We start from the raw sequence: 20,913 nt of genomic DNA, 5'->3' as shown, positions 1-20,913 counted from the left end.
CTGGACTGCGCAGTCAAGATTACTGAGGACAGAAATCTCACCATCGAAGTCTACAGAAAACCTACACATATCGACCAGTACCTCCAGTTTGACTCTCACCACCCACTGGAACACAAGTTGGGAGTGATCAGAACTCTCCAACACCGGGCCAGAGAAATACCCACCACATCCCAAGGCAGAAAGAAGGAACAGGACCACATTAAGACAGCTCTCAAAACATGTGGCTACCCAGACTGGGCCTTCACCAAAACCTCAAGAAAGCAAGACCTCAGCAAAGGAGAGGAGGAGAGAAACAAACGCCGCAGCGTTTCCATCCCCTACCTGTCTGGAGTCTCTGAGAAGTTTAGGAGGATCCTCCAGAAACACGACATACCGGTTCATTTCAAACCCAGCAACACTCTCAGACAGAGGTTAGTACACCCAAAAGACAAGACACCAAGACCCAAACAAAGTAATGTTGTTTATGCTGTACAGTGCCAGGAGGAATGCAAGGAACTGTACATTGGGGAAACCAAACAACCTCTCCACAGAAGAATGGCACAACACAGACGTGCCACCTCTTCGGGTCAAGATTCAGCAGTCCACTTACACTTAAAGGAGAGTGGGCACTCCTTCAAGGACAGCCAAGTAAGGATACTGGCCAGAGAAGACCGCTGGTTTGAGAGGGGTGTCAAGGAAGCTATCCATGTTAAATTGGAAAAACCATCCTTAAACAGAGGTGGTGGCCTGAGGCACTTCCTATCACCCACGTACAATGCAGTCCTCCACTCCTTCCAACAGCAAACCAAACATTCACACCATTCCAGGAGACCCAGTGACCACCACCATGTGACCCAGCAGACAAAGGGGAGACACCTCAACAGAAACTAGGTGAACGACCCGACCAACGACCCTGCTAACGACTCTCAGGTGACCACCCAGATCATTAGCATGCAAATGGTCCACAGGGGCTATATACTTTCAAGCTCTCTCCCCAGCGATTTCAGAACTGAAGAAGCCTTCTGGATAGAAGGAGAAACGTCTTCAAGAGAAGAAATCCAGTCCAGTTGACAGAGAAAACTACCTTGGATTTCTGAAGACAAAAATATACAAGAAAACATTTTATGTTATTAGACCCTATATCGCCTAATGTATATTTGATACAAAAAAATGTCATAAACAAAATGATATGGCAAAAAAAGGGATTTTGTTAAAAGGTTAACAAAATTAGAATTTTCTGGCTATTTTTTGATGTGTCAGGCTTACCCCCTTTTTCCCTCAATGCTGTTGTGACTGGCATTGCTATGTTGCAGGTTCAAAACAATATAAAAATATGAATTCAATTCAGAATAAAGAGTGCAGAGACCGTGATATCCTTTTTTTAGGACACATTTTAATCATTAATCATCAGTCATTGCAGAACGCCTCCTAAGGCTCAGACAGCGAGGTGAATCTCGGCTTCATCGCAGTGGAGTTCCGAGGTCTGGGCAGCAGGTGGCGCAGTCGGACGTAACAGCGACAGCCTCAAGGTCACTGCAGCAGCTCTGCGGTGCAGGGATGCTGCGTCCTTTACACTGATGGGCCGCGATGTTTGCCAATAGAAACACAGGAAACACCTGTGACACCTCAAACGTGTTTATAGTATCGACAAAAGTGGTCTGTATGACCTTTAAGTGTTTGGATGAAACACATTAAAAGTTTAAAAGCGTGTCTGAAACATTAGGTGTTTAGTTTGGGTTCCCTTTCTGACGTCTAGACCCAGGGGGTTATTTTAGGAAGCCTGCGCGTCTTCTCATCGCCATAAATGTTATGAAATGATGTGAAGTCAGTGGCAAAAACGTGACCCCCGGTCCCACGTGACTAACAACCGACCACCGCATCGACATCCCTGCCTGCATCCCTGCACGTACTCACGCTGCGTCATCATTCCGCATAATCCTCCCTTCCCCCCCAAAAAAGAGAGTCCTACATGTCCCATAATTCACCCGCATTAACCGACATTCCCGTTGTCCTTGTTTAAATTGTTGTTCGGGAGTTACGTGTCGGGTGTAAAATAAAGCTTCCTCTTCCTGGTTTGGGATGTCACGTAAATTCAGACCGCGATGAACGTGCATCCTTCCTCGCACTCGCTTTTGCCTCGTGAGGCGCAGCCAGCCAATGGCAGCGCTCCGTTGCCCGTTATTTCCGTGTTCCTCCACCATAAGGTGGAGCGCGGAACGTCACGAGCGCCTTCTCCGCCTGCCGCACGAGAGACTCCGCACCGTCCTTGCACACAGTTAGGCCGGAAAGGTAAGTTTCACGTCCTAATTTCTGCCTTTCTTATTGGATTTTGGTCCTCTAATAAAGTATTTTGGATTTTAATATTGTTATTTAAGTCTGCGTGGTAATGAAGTACTTTTCACGTCTCTAAAACGTCTTCCTGGTGTCCGTGCCTCTGCCCGTGCTTTCGTGGGTTTTGGGGGGTTTTGAAGACCGATTCGCCGGTAAATGAATCTTCGTGGCTCGGTTGATGAAAATTCAGTAGCCCACCGTCTATTTTTAAATCAGACTGTCAGCTGGCGACGTGACCATCTATTTAGGTCTGCAGAGGGTGTGTGAGGGGGGGAAAGGGCGTCAGGTTGCAACCTCGAACTTCTAGCAATAATAATCTAATAATCATAATTTGCCTCATTTTCGTTCGGATTGTCTGAGTGTAACGGGCTACAGCTGGTGTGTGTGTGTGTGTGTGTGTGTGTGTGTGTGTGTGAGAAAGAGGGCTACCAGTTGCTTGCAGCAGACGGGGGGGGGGGGGGGGGGGTGGTGTCCACCAGCTAAAGGAAAAATACTGCAGGCCTACGCTGCAGGCTTCAGTCATGTCCTTACAGAGCAGATCTCCAGGATCTACTGTTACTAGAAGCTCATCTAAGAACTCGAAGGTTTAACACTCATCACTTCTTTTTACTAACCTCATTTAACATGCATGACAAAGCCAACTTCGCAGGGATACCTTCTTATCCAGTGTCAGTACTCAATAATTGATGTGTCTGGGCCATTTTGGTCTTTTAGTTTATCCTGTTGCTCGCTTAAGTCATTGGTGGAAATGTAACGTAAAAAAAGAGGAATTTAGCTTTGCATTTCATGATTGGTGTGTAACTGAATAAGACTTAAAATCACAGGAAATAGCTGTGTGGAAAGAATCTAGTAATTGATTCTGTATCACCAGGGGCTACGATTCATGTATTGTGATTCATTGGTGCCTGTAAAAAAAAGACCGATAGAGCCGGTCCTGGTGAAGGTGCCCTGGAGCAGGTCTGCGGACTGTTCTCGCTCCACCCATGCGTTCAGATGGTGGACGGACTGTGGGGAATTTGCACCCCATTGGAAAATCAATGCAACAGTTGCCCGCTGTCTGGCCGAAAACCTTGTTTAAACCCGACCCCTGAAGTTCGGCGACGTGCGAGCTGGTGAGATAAGAGCGTGCTCTGGTCTTCACCTCGTATCAGCTTTTGTGTAACCTGTGCAAAGAGCAGTTGTAGCCTGTAGCCCTCGCTGTGCACGTCATCCATTTATTTGAGCTGCCTGAAATCAGAGATTCTTGTTTGACCATTGGCTGATAGTATTCTCAGCTTGCTTTTGAAAGCATTTGGCAATACGGTTGTGCAAGACGGCAGGGTTTCCTCCATTTTTGGTGCACTAGCCACACCTTTCTCTGGGTACCATATATACGACAGCCCTACCTCTGATGAGCCTGCACAGCTTCCTTACCAAGACGTCTCATAGAGCCAGCAGCGCGGTAAAGACGTCACTTTTATGCAGAATAGAAGTTGTTGTGTTTTTCCTGTTCTTTAACCAGCAGCAAGGCAGAAGCTGCGGTAGCTTGTGAGTGTTCGGCCCACGGAGCCACTCAACAGAACCGTGTTTCCTCCGCAGATCCTGAACCATGTCTATCCTGAAGATCCACGCTCGCGAGATATTCGACTCCCGTGGCAACCCCACCGTGGAGGTTGACCTGTACACCAAGAAAGGTAACGCTTCCTTTTTGGGTGATTTTATGCACTTTATCGTTTTGGAAATGGGGAGTTTATATTGTTGGGTAAGTTAAATGACAGTTAAATATAGTTGAAGTGGTGCTTGGTTAAATTAAGAGTTCACGTGATACTGTATTTTTGGGACCAAATACTTGCATTAAAAGACTTTAAAATACCATTTTCTGCATTATAATCCTTAAAAACAATACTTCTATTGGCATAATTCCCAGGACAATCAACTAGTGTTTTAATAGTAGTGGGACTACACATTGGTTTCAGATAATCACTAACAAACTCAGTTTATTTGGTTCTATAGTGAAACTGTAGCGATCAATCTAATTTTCTCCAGCTTGTGGCTGTATTGAACCTGTATTATAAGTACAGTCCATGAAATGACTGTTTATCTAATTTGACAAAGCTGATACATCACTTTGGCTTTGAAATCAGTTTTTTTAATACAATTACTGATCCAGTTGAGGAGTTTTAGAGCTGTTTGAAGTGCAACAAAGGAGTATCCAGAGCCAGTGAAATGTCCCAGGAATGTTAATGAAGCGGCCTGAATAACCAGTGACATGGAAGCGAGTGGAAAAGGGCTGGAAATCGACTGCACTGGTCTGCTGCTCTGGTTTGTTCTGAGCTTGGACTGGCTGCTGCTGTTCACCATAAATAGGAGCCTTAATTTCTTTTTCTTTGGACAGAATCCCTTTCATGTGTGCCAGAGCAGAGTGGTGTCATAACTGTCGCGCTCTCCTCCACGTTACATAAGCAGCTTCTCTCTGGGTCACTCGGTTTCTAGAAACCCGTCTGTGCTCGCTGACTTATGTAATGGCAGCAGCTTTGGGAGTGTGGAGGCTTTTGGTGCACGCGCTCACATCCTCAGTACGATGAGGTTAGTGGTACAAAAAGGAGTCTCTGAAGGTTGTGCAGAGCAAGATGCAGCTCTAAAGGAAGAGGACTGGCTGGACCCTCCCTGGGGTTCCAGCGAGACCGTCTGAGATGATGCAGAGGTGGCACTAATCTCGGAACCGGCCAGGAATGTGCTGATGCAGCGTGTTTGTTTAACGCGGACTCGCGACCTTGACCGCCGTTTCATTGTCTCAATCTAAGCCACAGATTCCTTAAACTCACCCTGCTGTTCCACTGAGCAAACCCAGTCACTCGTTCCACCGCGGTAGCTGCATTTGGTTCCCTTCCATGTGTGCGGCGTATCCTAGCAGCCACCAGACACATGATGATGTGTTGAGTAATGGCAGATTTTAGAGTGGATGGAGAGTCGATGACCTTGAGTGTGATGATTAGATTGCAGTCCAGCATGAAGGGATGCCTGTAAAAATCTTTTGTCTCAGGTCTGTTCAGAGCTGCCGTCCCCAGCGGCGCCTCCACTGGAATCTACGAGGCTCTGGAGCTCCGTGACAACGACAAAACCCGCTACATGGGCAAAGGTGAGGCGTCCTCCCGACGCTCCCGATTCTCCAACTTCCTACTTTTTCCTCAAATCTTTTTTTCCTTCATCTTTTTCTTCTTGCCAGGAGTCAAAAGGGCCGTTAAATATGTAAATGACTTCTTAGCCCCCGCTTTGTGCAACCAGGTAAACAGTGTTGAGTAACAGGGTGGAGCCCGGCATGAAGAGCCTGACACTAACGCCGACGGATGGTCACAGATGGGAGAACGCATATTTAGACGTTTTTCCCCAATGAGATCGATCCAGTAGTCTGTGTTCATCTGCGTGGCCTGCTCTGCTCTGCTCTGCTCTGCTCTGCTCTGCATGGTCGCCTTCTCTCGCTCAGTCACCGTCTGCTTGTCCCCTGTAGGTGTCTCTAAAGCTGTTGAGAATATCAATAAAATAATTGCACCCGCACTGGTTAGCAAGGTAGGCCGTTTCATTGTTTGGTAACTAGTACTACCTGTATAAACCCTTGCATTCAATGACCTGATGGATTCTTTTTTTTATGGCTAATAATGTTGTATGTTGTAGTTGAGTTGTGCTAATTATGCTAACACTGTTGAGGTTTGTTTGAACTGACATCAGTCATCATTAATCATTTATTTGTAGAAGCCTTAGTTAAATGTTAAAAGTTTTGTCCCGCCACAGGATGTTAACGTTCTGGATCAGGGGAAAATCGACAAGCTGATGCTGGACATGGACGGCACAGACAACAAATGTGAGATGCTGAGCGTTCTCGCCGTAAGGTCTCTGTCGCTCTTCGTGGTCGGAGTGTTAAGGCCTTTGTCTCCTCAGCTAAATTTGGTGCTAACGCCATCCTGGGCGTGTCCCTGGCTGTGTGCAAGGCTGGTGCAGCAGAGAAGGGCGTCCCCCTCTACCGCCACATTGCTGATTTGGCTGGCAACCCCGAAGTCATCCTCCCTGTTCCCGTAAGCACGGCGACGCGTCTTTAAACCACGATTGTCCGTCACGCTGAAAATCCACCTCCTTTTGTTACCTTCAGGCGTTCAACGTCATCAATGGCGGCTCCCACGCAGGCAACAAGCTGGCCATGCAGGAGTTCATGATCCTGCCCGTGGGGGCGAGCAGCTTCAAAGAGGCCATGCGCATCGGTGCTGAGGTCTACCACAACCTGAAGGGCGTCATCAAGGAGAAGTACGGAAAGGACGCCACCAATGTGGGAGACGAGGGAGGCTTTGCCCCCAACATCCTGGAGAACAAGGAAGGTGGGAGGAAGCGAGGAGCCAGTCACAAGCGTGTCTTTACACACCCGAGGAGGCCTCTGAGGAACCTCAGAAGGGCTCTATACTGGGAGCAAATCAGTCATATTATTCTTGAGCTGGCTGGAGGCTTCTAAATTAAGACACTAACTGCACGCTGACATCACTGGCACTCCAGTGTTGGGTCGCCGCGCCGCTACGGCACATACGCAGGCATCAGCGCAGGACTCAGTGGTCGACTGGTCTAATCCCAGTTAAGCGTTAGGTGATTATCAAGTTATGAAACCTTTGAGGGTTAATGTTTCAGTCTGGGACGATTCTGCGGCCCAACAGCCCAGAGGCGTCAACGAGACGGGCTGGAGGATAAACGACCGCAATCATGCTGGAGCGATCAGAATTCAGTGTCCTCTTGTAACGCAGGAAATAGTGTTGCGCCTTTGTTTGTGTATTGCAATTGATTTGCAGTATCGCTCCACTTATTTCAGCTCTGGAGCTGCTGAAGAACGCCATCGCCAAGGCTGGCTACACCGACAAGATCGTGATCGGCATGGACGTGGCTGCCTCCGAGTTCTACAAGGACGGCAAGTATGACCTGGACTTCAAGTCGCCCGACGACCCGAGCCGCTACATCTCAGCTGACCAGCTGGCTGACATCTACAGGGGCTTCGTCAAAGATTACCCAGGTGGGGTTTTGGCACCAGAACCGTTTCAGGAGATTGTTTCTGCTGCCCCCAAGCGGTCAAAGAGGGGAAATACTAAAATGACTCGAGTTTCTTCTGAAGGGTTTTGCTGAGGTTTTCGTTAACGCTGCTTCTTCTGCTGCATAGTGGTGTCCATCGAGGACCCCTTTGACCAGGATGACTGGAAGGCGTGGACCAATTTTACAGCCAGCACCAGCATTCAGGTGGTGGGCGACGACCTCACGGTCACCAACCCCAAACGCATCAGCAAGGGCGTGGCCGAGAAATCCTGCAACTGCCTGCTGCTCAAAGTGAACCAGATCGGCTCCGTCACGGAGTCCCTGCAGGCGTGAGTGTTGAGGCCCGAGCTCAATCTGGCGTCTGACCTGTGTGTGAACCTGTTCAGGGTCTGAGTCTGTCTGCCTTCCAGCTGCAAGATGGCCCAGAGCAACGGCTGGGGCGTGATGGTCAGCCACCGCTCCGGGGAGACGGAGGACACCTTCATCGCTGACCTGGTGGTCGGCCTCTGCACTGGACAGGTAGCCTCAGCTTTCATTTAAAGGGACGCCGTCGGCGACCCGACTCTGAAAACTCGTCCCCGTCTTTCCTTCCTCAGATCAAGACTGGCGCCCCGTGCCGATCTGAGCGTCTGGCCAAGTACAACCAGCTGCTCAGGTATTCCGGACCAGAAAGGCCCATCATCCCACATAAGAACCCCTTAAATCAAGGGCTGTACCAAATGTAACCGTTCTGTTCCAGGATTGAGGAAGAACTCGGAGACAAGGCCCGCTTTGCCGGCAAGAACTTCAGGCACCCCATCTGAGCCGGTGCTGCTGCCCCGGGCATCTGTGTGTTCATCACTCATCATAGCCCCCCCACGCATCAATGCCACGCTAGGTCGCCTGCCCCGCCTGGAGGAAGCAGACGGAGGAGGGAGAAACGCCCGGATCGGCCTCCGTCTCCGCCAGGGAACCACCGCAGCACGTCTGCGGCTCAGCCCCCCTCAAGCTGTGCTTTAGCCCCCCGATAATGTCGGCCTTCCTGTCTGTGTTCGTGCTGCTGTTGTGTGTCCTTTTGCTACTGTACCGTGGGGCTCTGAGTAGAGCTGTAGTGCTGTGTGTGTGTGTGTGTGCAACGTGTGTGTGTGTGCAGATGAGGTCTAACATCACTGTAAGCGTCGGCAGGATTACAAATAAAACGATATAGTTTGAGTCCTGTTGTTGTTTCTTCATATCTGCAGCACATCGGTGGAGCTTTGACGTCTTGATTGTAAACACAAAGATTTAAACGTGTTTGAACTGGAATTTGCTGCCTCCGCCTGGTTCCGTCTGTGCATGAGGAATCAGAGTAGCTAAGAGGCAGAAACATGAATTCAGTGCTGTTTAAGGCCACCCTGGGGTAAAAGAAAGAAAGGACACAATAAACGATGGTGTGTTAAGCAGATGTGTGGTACCAGGAGGCTGCCAGCTGGGTCTGCGCCACCCCTCCACTGGAATGTGCACTGGTTCGACCCACTTCCGGTTTAGCTGCGTCCTATTTCCCCGTTGTGAACATATAAACTGGAATGTTTTAAGTGATCATCTGCACACATATTCTTCCGCTATGCTCGCATTAAAACACTTAAAGAAAACCAAACCAAATGTTCAGCTTTACGTGAATTTCCGGATGAAATAAAGACATTTTCTTTTTCTTCGCTGCTGGCGCCGCCCAGCGGTCAGATGTGTGAAGCGCAGCGTCTCCATTACGACCACAGCTTTGACCAAAAGATCCATTCAGGGTCCGAAATGTAACGCACTTATTCAACCTGTGCACAAGAATCCCGGGCAACCACATAAAATACAATTTAATCAACAAAGTCCTGAATTCTGATTTTGAAAGTTGGGTTTGCACAACAAGGTAATTAAAAAACAAACAAACCCACAAACCGTGTATGATCTTAAATGCAGTCTTGCTTCTTCTATTCTATTCTATTTTATTTTATTCTCTCCGACTGGGGTTCGAAAGGACGCAGCTCGCCGTGTGCATGTTCCCAGGTTTGGCCAGTGGGTGACGATATTTTACCGGTTGAACTTTGAGAACCCCCCAACTGTTCTCACCCCAAGATGAAGAAGGATGCTGTCACGCTGAGTGCCCCTCACACACACTAGTCTGAGCATTCCGGCAACGATTACTCCCTCTTTATCCTCAAGTCCATCATTTATGACAGCATTGTATCAAACGTGGACCGCGCCGCTGTAGCTCCATAAGAGAAGATACACAGGTGGCACCGCAGCTGCTGGGCTACTCCAGTGGCGACACTTGGCTAAATAACGTTGGCTAATTGCCCCGGCTGCTGCTATTGTTTGTTGTTGCAGCCTCTCACATCAAACAAATCACAGATGTTGTAGATCAAGCTGCTCAAGGTAAGTGCTGCGAGCTTCAACCAGTTGCCTTCTTTTGCCTATGACGCTCGCTGGAGAACGGCTTAAAACTGTCAAGTGTAGCGGGGAACAGAGTGTTTTGCGTTGTGCTACCAACGTCCATCCTTGGCTGCTAGCTGGTAGGCTAATTTGCCAATTAGCATCCGCTAGCTAGTTAGCAGATAGACTGGTTTGCCCCCTCGCTGTCGCTGGTTACTCCGCACTGACGTTAGCGGCTAACGTCAGTGACTAGCACTGATTGGGGAGCGGGGTAATGTCTGGACACCGGCAGGTCGTTGGCGCCGGTTAGCGCACAACACACGCAAAGACCACACCGCATTATTCCATAGGATTAAATTATCCGTGATCTAAACCTCGGAGCAGACCGCAGGGAGCGTCCCCCCCCACCCCCATCTGTAATGAGCCGGTGTAGTGTTTGTGTTACAGGGAGTAGCCTGAGCCCGTTCAGCTATTGTCATTAGCTCCTGCGTTAGCTGGCGGAGCTAACTTGCTGTCTTTGTCTGTTGGACTTTTTTGGGGCAATAAGTGTCACCCTGCTCGCCCGTTTGTGATGGTTTGACCCGGGCAGCTTGAAGACAAAGGTAACCGCGCCGTGTGGAGGAGTTTTAGAAGCAAGGCTTTCTTAGAAATCACCTCTGGGGCAGCAAATGTGATCAGCAGCGTTAGAATAATGAGTTCAGAGAGGCTGAATGGTGCAAAACAGCAGGACAAGTGGTGACAAGAAGCCCCGAGATGGGGCTGTTTGACTCTCAGCTGTTTCACTCTGGAAGTGACAGACAAAAGCAGTCATTAAAATGCTCCGGCTGCGCACCCCCCCCCCCAAAAATACTTTGGTTTTCATTCAGGATCTGTGCTGATGGGAAAGTCCGGGGTCACGTGACTCAGTCACCGGTTCTTCCCGTTTTGTGGGCATCCCAGTGGGTCACGGGCGGGAGGGTTCCAGCACAAAAGTTCTTCACACTTTAACGCACACCGATGGCGTGACGGGCTCCAGCGAGTCACATGGTCCAGAACGCACAAAGGCGCCAACGACGGAGGAACCAACAGAATCGGGCTTTTATTGAGACGCCTTTCCTCACTTCCAAACTATCCTTGGTTATTATTAGGATTCTGCTCCTGTTGCCGATGAGAGAGATTCCCGTTGTTAAAGGTCACATCGACGGCCTTTTAGGCGTCCTCTATACTGCCTGCCTGTCTGCCTGTCTGCCTGTCTGCCTGTCTGCCTGTCTGTCTGCCTGTCTGTCTTCTTATCTCTTCCACTCAAGGATGAACAGATTTGATTTGGGAATCTTTTGAATGCCTCCAGGTTTTGTCCCCCCCCCCTTAAAATTCCCAAGCGATTCGGGGTTTAAAGTTCGCTACGCCTGAATTTTGGGATGATGTTCCCGGATCCTCCCCTGGATTCTAACCCGGGTTCAGGGAGGGCTCATGTGATCCGCAGGATCCCGTCGGTCCGGGGGTCGGATGAGTTCAGGGTGATTTCCTGTGTGTCAGCGCCGCCGTGGATAAAACGGCTTTGAGTCATCTGTCCTGTGACACGCTCCGTCCATCCAATATGAGCGTTGCCGGGGGCGGCGGCGTGCTGATAAGCAGAGGGTGATAACCTCCATCTTTCCCTGCTAATGGCGGCCGTACGCGGCCAACGGAAGTCCCAGTTTTGGTCTTCGCACCGACGTTTTCGGATGGTTGCTGCTCGTCTGCAGGATCATCCCGACGTCTGACCCACCTGAGCCGCCACGCGGCGCCGCGGCAGCACCGAGGAGGCCGGGGTCGTGGCGCTTGTGGCGTGACGTCAGACGGGGGAGGTGACATCGTCACGATGTCGCACGTTTGCCTCGACGGGGACAGAGGAGGAACCGGCGGACGGACCGGTTTAGCCCCGTTTAGCCTCTCGTGGCGCCGATAGCGGTACCGGAGCGGAACAAAGGCGCAGCGCGGGCTGGGAGCCCTGTTGATGGGCCGTTCAAGAGCTGCATGTTCATTAAAAATAACAATCTGTCAGCACTTCCTGACAGCTCCCGGGCCAGGAGCCGCCTAATTGGCTGCAGCGGCGCCTGGCGTGTGTTGTTTTAAGGTATTGGACTGACGTGCACGGGGCAGCGCCCCCCCCCACCCCCCCGCCACCGCCACCGCCGCGAGAGGCAAGTCGCTGTCTTGTTCTGACAGCTTCCCTTCGCCCCTCCTGAGCAGAGATCCAAGTGCGTCTCGTCTCCGTGTGATTCGGGCCCGGCTCCGCCGCCTCGCCACCGTGTCAGCGCGATGGCGTCGGCAAGCGCGATCCGTGTTAACAATTGCAAGCTGTCGCACCTCGTACCGCCGCCCGCGTTTGATGATCAAATCTGCTCCCCCCCCACCCACCCCCGGCCCGGCCTCGCTACGCAAATGGCGCCGGCGTCTTATTGGACCGGCTCGGCGCAGCTTCCCGTCTTAACAAAAGCTCGCCGCCTCCTGGCAGCTATTAGGCAACATTAAAGCAAACGAGCGGCTGCTTTGATGCACCTCACCACATTTTATGGTCACGGCGGTGTGGAGTGCACGTGTGCGCGCGTGCACGCTGAAGACGCAGTCCTGTGAAGCTTGTTTTGTTCCTGGGACGTTTTTGAATGTCCGCTGGGCCTCCAGGTGGTCAACAGACAACAAAGGGCAGATAAAAGCAACCTAGCATGTAGCATCGGTCAGAGCGGGCTAATGACAGCACTTATCAGATTAGCCTGCCAAGAAGGCAGTAAGGAACAGGCAGCCATTTGCCAGGGCGGTAAAAGAGGAAAATGAAATGGTGTAGAATCAGCTGGCGACCCCCCCCGGGGGGGGTTGGGGGGGGGCTTCGCTGCCATGTGTGTCAGTGCTGATTAGGTAAGAGATTGCCTCATGTAATGACACGGCGTGGCGCTGGCGGCGCAGAAACACAAACAATGCGTACCAGTGTCCCCCCCCCACCCCCACCCCCACCCCCCCGCCAGCAGATATTTATACAGGCAGACGCTCTGCCTTGAATATTTCACCATCTCGCCCTCGTTCACCCGCGTTCAGTCCTCGTGGAAGCTAAAGCCTTCAGCCAACGCCATGTTGATGTGGTCGTACACAGCTATGATCATGTGACCCCCGCCCCCCCCCTTTTCTGTGTCGTCCAACGGCTCAGAAGCTCCTAACGAAGGGTTTCCGGGCGACCACCGCTTGGACAGAACCGCGTCAGAACCTTCGCGCACGCCGCCGGGCGACATCAGCTCAGCCACAACAGATTTAGTCGGCTGGTTGAATAATTGCTGCCCGCTAGCGGCGGCGGCGGCCCCCGTGCACGAGGTCGGGGTTCGCAGAACGGGTCACAGCGACACCGCACCTTCCAATTCAGGAGGCGGCGTGGTTAAAGCGCGTCCTCGCAGGTGGGAGGATGTTTGGGAGCTGTGTTTAGAAGCTGTCGGCGCCATCTAATGGATCAATTTGGAATAAATCTGTAGCCCGGAGCCGTTGGCGTTCGCCTCCACTCCGTGTTTTTCCCTGGCAAAGAAATGCTTGTCGGGCGGGGCCGCGTCTCAGGACGCACCTGAATCCCAGTGAGTTATTTCCCAGCTCGCTCATCAGCACCATTGGTCCGATCAGATGGGGGGGGGGGGGTCGATGAAACTGAGCAGGGAAAGGAGGAAGCACATTAAATCTCCCCATCATCCACCAGGAGCCGTTCATCCTAATGAAGGAGCTATTGATTAAGCTACGGCCAGTTAGCTTATTTACAGAATTATTCCGGATTGTTGGGAAGCGCGGAGGCGGCGCTGCTGCTTCCACTGGACGCAGGATTAAAACGGCCTCGTTATGATGTCAACAGTTTGATCTCTAAGCTAACAAAAGCGGGTCTCTCGGAGGACGTCGGCCGCACCTCCTCCACTCGCCGCCATATGGACCGTGCTAATTGTGTTTCACGGCAACCGTTTGCAGCGATCCGCTGGGAACGTGTGGAAGTGTTGTAGTCCTAATGTCACCGGCAGCGGGCCGCCTCATGAAAGAAACATTAGCCTGCGGGACCATGAGACGCCCCCTCAACGCGGTTATCGGTTCGAAATAGAACCGGCGCTTTTCTTTTCCCGTGGAAGAACCCATCCTGGCGCTGCTTCTCCGAGATCCTCTGATCCGGCCCGAATCTCCAAATTCCTTCTTCAGTCTCGCAGCAGCTCCGGACGGCGCCGAGCATCCGCTGTTGGGTGGAAATGTGGCATTCGCAGGAAGCGCTCGGCTCTCCGGGCCGGATCGGCGTGTGTTTGAACCCGTTTGTGGTGTGCAGTTATGAGGAGGGCGTGCGTGGAGCAGTTCTGTTGCCAAAATGGACGCTAGCTAGCACAGAGCTCATTAACAAAGCTCCTCCACACGCTCCTGCCTTGATGAAGACGCTCTGCTAGACTCATCTTAGCAGTGGAGGGGAATCGGCGCCCAAGCTAGCTAGCTAGCTAGCTCATGTAAACCTGCCATTGATCCTCCTCTCATTGGTTTTATAGATCCTCATTAGGAGGGAGGATAAAAGTCTTCAGGTGCTCTTTTTCTCATCAGACGGAGCGAACGTGCCCCATCACCGGGCGGCGGCGGCGTTCAGCGAGCGTTCTGTGATCATCCACGCAGCTGAACGTCAGGGTGAAGTCTGCCGTTTGGCACTTGTTTGATTCCCCTGTCACCGCTCGACCGGATGTGTAGCGCAGCAGACGAGTTAAAAAAGATGAATAAAAGCGGCTTTTCTGGATCGTTCCATGGACGCTAGCGGTTCGGCGCTCCCGTGCTGGTGTGTATCGCGACGTTAGCGGTGCCCCGAACTGAAAGCGGGTTGCTCTCTTTCAGTGGCACCGCCTCCGGTCAGTGGATCGATTCTCCTGCGGTCCTCGCTGACCCGGCGTGCCGCTGCGCCGCCTTAGCAAACACGCTGAGTCGCTAGTCGCTAAAACGCTGTGTACGCGACGGCGGAGCCTCTTTTTTTCCTGCGACCTCTCTCCTGCTTTGTTGTGCCAAGCACCTCCAGGGACTGAGGGACAAATCCAAGACAGGGAGAGGTGAACACCCCCCGCCGACACACACACACACACACACACAGCTATTTTCTCCCCTGTGAGCGCTGCCAGACAAGTTTCCAGGCACTCAAAAGCAGCAAATCGACTCGCTGTAGGAATCGCTGTCACTTAGCTGAGCGGCAGCAGCGCCGCGCCAGGGGCCCCTTCCTCCTCCCACTCTTCCTCTAAACATTTCAAATGGGAGAAAATAGTATGAGGAGCGTCTCCGGGGCTTCTTTGTTCCCGCCCCTCACTGATGACGACGTGATTAAGAGCTCGTCAAATCTCGAACAGGTTGGACCGCGTGGGGGTCCTCAGCGGCGCTCCGTCTCCATTTGCTTGGTTAATTTCCAGCGACATGATTGACAGGCACCCCCCCCCCCCCCCCCCCCGAGGACAGGCAGCTCGGCTTTCTGCCGCTCGGCCTCATGTATCTGATCCATATTCCCTGTTTTTCCTCACTCTTCCGCGGTGGTTTAGTCTCCTGGGCAGCTGCTGCTGTGAAGACAATGGCAACGGGGATGAAACACTTGAAGGCAACCCGTCCCCCCCGCGTGCTCCCGGAGGCCGTGGTCACCTGAGTCAATGGGATCAACTGTTTGGTTGCCAGCGGAAACTCTTCGCTGTGCGTATGTAGGTCAGGCGGAGCGTTCATCAAACAGCGCGTCTTAATTGTTTGTGACACGTGAAATGAGGAAGGATCACAGGCGACAGGCGAGATCCCAGCGTGGTCACCTGATCACCTGACCACCTGATCACCTGATCACCTGACCACCTGATCACCTGACCACCTGATCACCTGTCCGCCTCTCAGAGCCATAAACCAGTTAGGTGCATTTCTAAAGCAGTGATTGCACCGTGTGTGTGTGTGTGTGTGTGTGTGTGTGTGTGTGTGCTCTGGTTCTCCCTGGATCTCCGCAGCACCACCTGATTTGACTTGGTAATGGGGGCGTTGATGAGTCCTGGGGGGGAAAAACCCAAAAAGGAAAGAGGAAAAGACTGTTGGGTGATTAAAAAAAAAAGAAGAAAAAGAAGCAAAACATTGTTGCATGTTTCAGCTAAAGGACGTGTGGGGGGGGGGGGGGGGGGGGGGGGGGCGCTGAGGAGATAAAGATGTCACCTTCTGATGCCCGTGGCTGCTCGAGGTGTAGAGGGGGGCTCCGGTCACCTTTTATATTCACTCCGCTGCGCTATAAACGATGCCCCCCCCCCCCACCGTGGCAGGAAGATGAAGGCAGAGTGGTGGAAGCTCGTGTCTGCTGGTTATGCGTGGCTCACCCACGCTGCCGTGGTGCTTATATCCGTATCCAGGGAGCGCCTGCTTCCCTGGATACGGATATAAGCAGGCGCTGAGATCGTCTCCGGCCCTGCAGCAGAGGAGCCCCCGCTAACACAAGCTAGCCCGGCTCCTGCACGGGGAGCATCTCGGCTGAGTTAGCGCTCCAGCTAGAGCCACAATTAATATTAATGCGCTTTAAAGCACGCTCCAGCGGCTCTGCAGCCCCCTCCCGTGCCGTGCGTGTGCACACGCACGTGTGTGTGTGTGTGTGTGTGTGTGTGTGTGTGTGTGTGTGTCACTCAGGAGGAAGAGAGCAATAAAGCCAGTGGGTGATAAGAATCTAGGCAGGATATGATGGTCCTCGTGTCAGCTGTCTTAAGGCTGGAGGGATGAAGAGGGGGATGAGAGCTGATCCCAGCCAGCCAGGGGGGGGGCGGGTAACAGGGAGGGCAGGTAACAGGCGTGGAGGCGCAGCCTCAGCCTGTTTATTTAGCCATGTTGTAATAATGCTTGACCTTTTCTTTCAAGTCCGCAGCCTGACCTTTAGGACCTCACTGCTCTGCAAATCGCCCAGCACGTGCGCGCACGCGTGCACGCGTGTCTCGCGTCCACGTGCGCACAAAGGAGGAGGGGAGCGGCTCCGCTGCAGGGAGCGTCAGGCTCTGCTGCCTCCAGCAGTGGATTGTTCCGCATTAGTATGCATTAGCTGGTTAGCGTTTAATTATGCGAGGTGGCGCCGAAGCGCCTGTGTTGCGATTAGCTAAACATGTTCCAACCTTCGTCCCTCCGTCTCTCAGCGTCCCTCCGTCTCTCAGCGTCCCCCCGTCCACCGGGCAGGAGGCTCAGGGGTGGCTGGAGCAGCGCGTCAATATTTTAAATGCAGCCCCAATAATTCTCCTGTGTGTGTGTGTGTGTGTGTGTGTGTGTGTGTGTGTGTGTCCGCGCTCTTCCTGCAGGTACTTTATCAAACCACACTGAATCAACCCGTTTCCTTTCACGTGCACGTTCGCCGTAGCATCCAGGGAGGGGGGGGGGGGGAGTCACTGGCTGCAGCTCCCAGGAGGAGCCCATTATACAGGGAAGATATCAAACCATGAATCACCCCCCCCCCCCCCTTGATGGCTGCGTGCTGAATGAATGATGATGGCGCTTCATAAACATGAGGCCAGTAATTAGGGCGTATTGATCCTCTCCACGCCGGCGGAGGTGGACCAACGTTTCTCTGCTCTTCAACATCTATTTTTGGAGAGAAACCCCCCCCCCCCCCATGAAATACACATTTCAAGAACAGCTACAGTTGGGGAGGGGCGGTTTTTACCTGGGGGGCTGGGGTGAGTCTCAAGGGTGGTGTCGGGTGTTTTGCGTAATAAGTGCAGAGACACGGAGGTCAATACGCTGGGAGAGGGTGACTGAGGTCAGAGGTCGTGTCTCTGACAAGCTGCCTCCTCAGGAGGCGGAACAAGGGAGGAGGAGACGAGGGAAGGAGGATAAGAGGGAGCCACTCGCTCCCTCAGCGCCACCAGCAGCGTTTTTTCAGCTTCACCTCTATTGAGGGTGGTGTGTCCTCTGTCTCCAGCTCTTCATGTGTCCTCTGTCTCCAGCTCTTCATGTGTCCTCTGTCTCCAGCTCTTCATGTGTCCTCTGTCTCCAGCTCTTCATGTCTCCTCTGTCTCCAGCTCTTCATGTCTCCTCTGTCTCAGCTCTTCATGTCTCCTCTGTCTCAGCTCTTCATGTCTCCTCTGTCTCCAGCTCTTCATGTCTCCTCTGTCTCAGCTCTTCATGTCTCCTCTGTCTCCAGCTCTTCATGTCTCCTCTGTCTCCAGCTCTTCATGTCTCCTCTGTCTCCAGCTCTTCATGTCTCCTCTGTCTCCAGCTCTTCATGTCTCCTCTGTCTCCAGCTCTTCATGTCTCCTCTGTCTCCAGCTCTTCATGTCTCCTCTGTCTCCAGCTCTTCATGTCTCCTCTGTCTCCAGCTCTTCATGTCTCCTCTGTCTCAGCTCTTCATGTCTCCTCTGTCTCCAGCTCTTCATGTCTCCTCTGTCTCAGCTCTTCATGTCTCCTCTGTCTCCAGCTCTTCATGTCTCCTCTGTCTCCAGCTCTTCATGTCTCCTCTGTCTCCAGCTCTTCATGTCTCCTCTGTCTCCAGCTCTTCATGTGTCCTCTGTCTCCAGCTCTTCATGTCTCCTCTGTCTCCAGCTCTTCATGTCTCCTCTGTCTCCAGCTCTTCATGTCTCCTCTGTCTCCAGCTCTTATGTCAATCAGGATCCTTTTAGTTTGAGTAAATCTCTCACTGGTGAAAAAGCGCTAACATTTCCACGAGAGGGATTAGCGGAGCCATTTTGTCCATCTTATTAGACGCTCCAGTTGAGTTCTGGCTGTTCTTATGAGCAAATCTGTACGTTTGCAGTAGAAACGGGCTCAGCTGAGGCCGCGTGTGTTGGTCTCCACCCTCAAACGAACCAGATCAGGTAATCAGATTGCTTTAAAAGTGCCTCCTTAGCTTGATTGCTATCTTTTTGTCCCTTTTGTCTAGCTCAGTGTAATCAGTGCTAAATATTCCTGCCCGTGGCCTAATCAGCCAGAGCATAATCATTGTCAACCAATTGGGTTCCTCTTGACCCCCCCAGATGGAGGTAAACTGCGTCATCTCTCCGTAGCGCCGCCTCAATTACCGCTGCAGCGATGGCGACAAAGGAGACGAAGGCTCGGCCGGAGATGCAGGTCAACGCGGACGCGCACGGCTCTTAATTGGATTATAAGAAAGGACGTTAATGATGTCAGAGGTGTAGTTGGGGTCTAAACGCCCCCGCCCATCCCCCGCCCCTCCCTGTATAATGCATTTGTGCCTGATCACTGGATTCTCGAGGGTCTCGGTGCTTAAAGCGACCCCCTTGTCCCGCCCCCCGCTGCCAGTGAGGATGCAGGCGACAGCTGCGGGGTCAGAACAGAACGCCGTCTGTTCTCAAAGCAGCACGAGACGGGATTGGAACCCAGCACCGCTGCAGGCCGCGGCGCCACACTGGGAGTCCCTTTATACAAGTAGTCGAATCATCGTTCTTATTTTCTAAAGTGGCCCGAGCAGGTTGGGAGGAAGCGGACCGCGTTAGCGCGCTAGCGCTGGGTGTCAAAAACAACGTAGCACACGTGGATTTAAAATCCAATTATTTATACAGCCGGCTGTTCACTTGTGAAATAGCTCCCTCTCATCAACTAGTCCTCATCTTAGCGGGCGCACCGCCGCCGTCTGCTCCAGACTCCTCGCTGACCCGTTCCTGTTGGCGCGCTGACGGCGGCGCCTGAGCCGGCATGAACAGCATAATAGCACCTGGAGCCTGGAGCAGCCCCCTCCTGGTTCCTATCTCATCTCTCCCCCACTGCTCAGCAAAGCCTGGTCGCTGCTGAGCCCCCCCCCTCCTCCTCTGCCCTCACTCCACCTGGCAGTTTATTAAAGGGAATACTACCCCCCCCCCCCCCCATCGCCCAGGCATTTGATTTCGACAGCAACAGAAGCCGTCGTGGCAGATAAAAGGGTCCCGGAATCACAGCGCGAGCCGGCATCTGTATTTCCTGCGTCATTCTCCCCGCCTATGACACGAGGGGGTGGGGGGTGGAGAAAATGGAGGACAGACTGCTGCATTCATGTATCTTTACATTGACGCGCCTCATAAGAAAGGGGGGAGGTGGAGCCGCGCTGGCCGAGGCCATCAATCATGGCTAGCAGCGCCGTAGCGCTCAATATTGGCAGAGCGACGCTGTCCCATCACAAACGGGGGAGTTTGGTCCTGAAACGCTGGATCCAGGAGCTTCCTCCGTCCTCCTGCGCTCGCTGCTAATGAGGGAATTGGTGAAAGTGATTGATTCCAGCTTTTACAGGCTGGCACGCTTTCACCTCGGCTGTCTGTCTTCCTGGTGCGTCCCCGTGCACCAGCCTGCGGCGGCGGCGCTGCCATGGCGAGAGGCATCGCTTTACCTTTGCTTAATTGAGGGGAAACTCCCCTGACATCTGCTTAGCACAGCGCTGGGTGAGCAGAGCGCCGAGGCCGCTCGACCCTGACGGAGACGGAGCCGAAGCCAAGACCACCCGGGGGGGGCGGGGGGGTTAATAATGTTGATGGGATATTACAGGGAGCCTCCATCTCCCTCTCAGGACTCCTCACCTGGGTGGAGACGTGGCCTGGAGGTGTGTTTAGGTGCTGCTGCAGAAGCCTTTCAACCCTAAAGACAAAGCAGCTGACAGGTGTGTGTGTGTGTGTGTGTGTGTGTGTGTGTGTGTGTGTGTGTGTGTGTGTGTGTGTGTGCATCCCTCTTCATGGATCATCAGGTGTCACAGTCCTTCATGCGCAGATGTTGTTTTTTAAGCGAGGACCCATGTGAGACGGGACACGACAGTTCTAAGGGTCCCATACCTGGGGGGGGGGGGCAGACTAGGCGGGGCTGCTTATTTTCTCCATGGGGAGGTTGGAGAGGGCGTCAGGTGAAAAACGATGGGGAGGGGGTGGAGGATTCACGTGCACAGAGCGAATGGAGCTTCTGAGAGAGATGCACATGGGGGGGGGGCATCCATCCATCCATCCATCCATCCATCCATCCATCCATCCGTCAGTCCAGAACTGCCACACGAGCTGATATGTGTTATCATCTGGGCTGATGTGGGGGGGGGGGGGGGGTCATTTTTGCTGCTAATCACACATTCATAAGCTAGGATGCATCATTAAAAATGCATCAGTACTCATGTAAATAAACTTTTCTCCTTTGTAATATTTGCACTGCTGAGGCGAAGAAGCAGCCCCCCCCCCCCCCCCCCCCCAGCACCACTCTCACAGTCGTCTCCCATGTGCGTGTCAGAGGCTCTGAAAATAG

At 52.6% G+C, this 20,913-nt stretch overlaps 2 protein-coding genes across 5 annotated transcripts in view; both read left to right on the top strand.

Moving 5' to 3' along the window:
• The first annotated feature begins 2,114 nt into the window (after positions 1-2,114).
• eno1a (enolase 1a, (alpha)) lies at positions 2,115-8,541 on the top strand. 3 transcript variants are annotated; one of them, XM_003963113.3, is made up of 12 exons: positions 2,115-2,268; positions 3,889-3,983; positions 5,333-5,428; positions 5,798-5,856; positions 6,079-6,148; positions 6,226-6,359; positions 6,434-6,656; positions 7,136-7,333; positions 7,478-7,679; positions 7,761-7,869; positions 7,947-8,005; positions 8,090-8,541. In XM_003963113.3, the coding sequence occupies exons 2-12, from the start codon at positions 3,899-3,901 to the stop codon at positions 8,151-8,153; spliced, it is 1,299 nt and encodes a 432-aa protein (XP_003963162.1). In that variant the 5' UTR covers positions 2,115-2,268; positions 3,889-3,898; the 3' UTR covers positions 8,154-8,541. The 3 variants fall into 3 exon arrangements, with proteins under 3 accessions (XP_003963162.1, XP_029689824.1, XP_011620265.1); XM_029833964.1 differs by lacking the exon at positions 5,798-5,856 and adding an exon at positions 5,516-5,574; XM_011621963.2 differs by lacking the exon at positions 2,115-2,268 and adding an exon at positions 3,628-3,751.
• A 906-nt stretch (positions 8,542-9,447) lies between these two features.
• Positions 9,448-20,913, top strand: part of rerea (arginine-glutamic acid dipeptide (RE) repeats a) — an 89,569-nt gene continuing 78,103 nt past the window's right edge. For both annotated transcript variants that reach the window (XM_011621965.2, XM_011621966.2), the window contains exon 1: positions 9,448-9,732. The gene's annotated coding sequence lies outside the window, so the exon portion shown is untranslated. The remainder of the gene's footprint in view (positions 9,733-20,913) is intronic.

Source organism: Takifugu rubripes, chromosome 3, assembly GCF_901000725.2.
Source record: "Takifugu rubripes chromosome 3, fTakRub1.2, whole genome shotgun sequence".
NCBI classification, from domain to species: Eukaryota; Metazoa; Chordata; class Actinopteri; order Tetraodontiformes; family Tetraodontidae; genus Takifugu; species Takifugu rubripes.
This window is presented reverse-complemented; position numbering and strand designations above follow the sequence as displayed.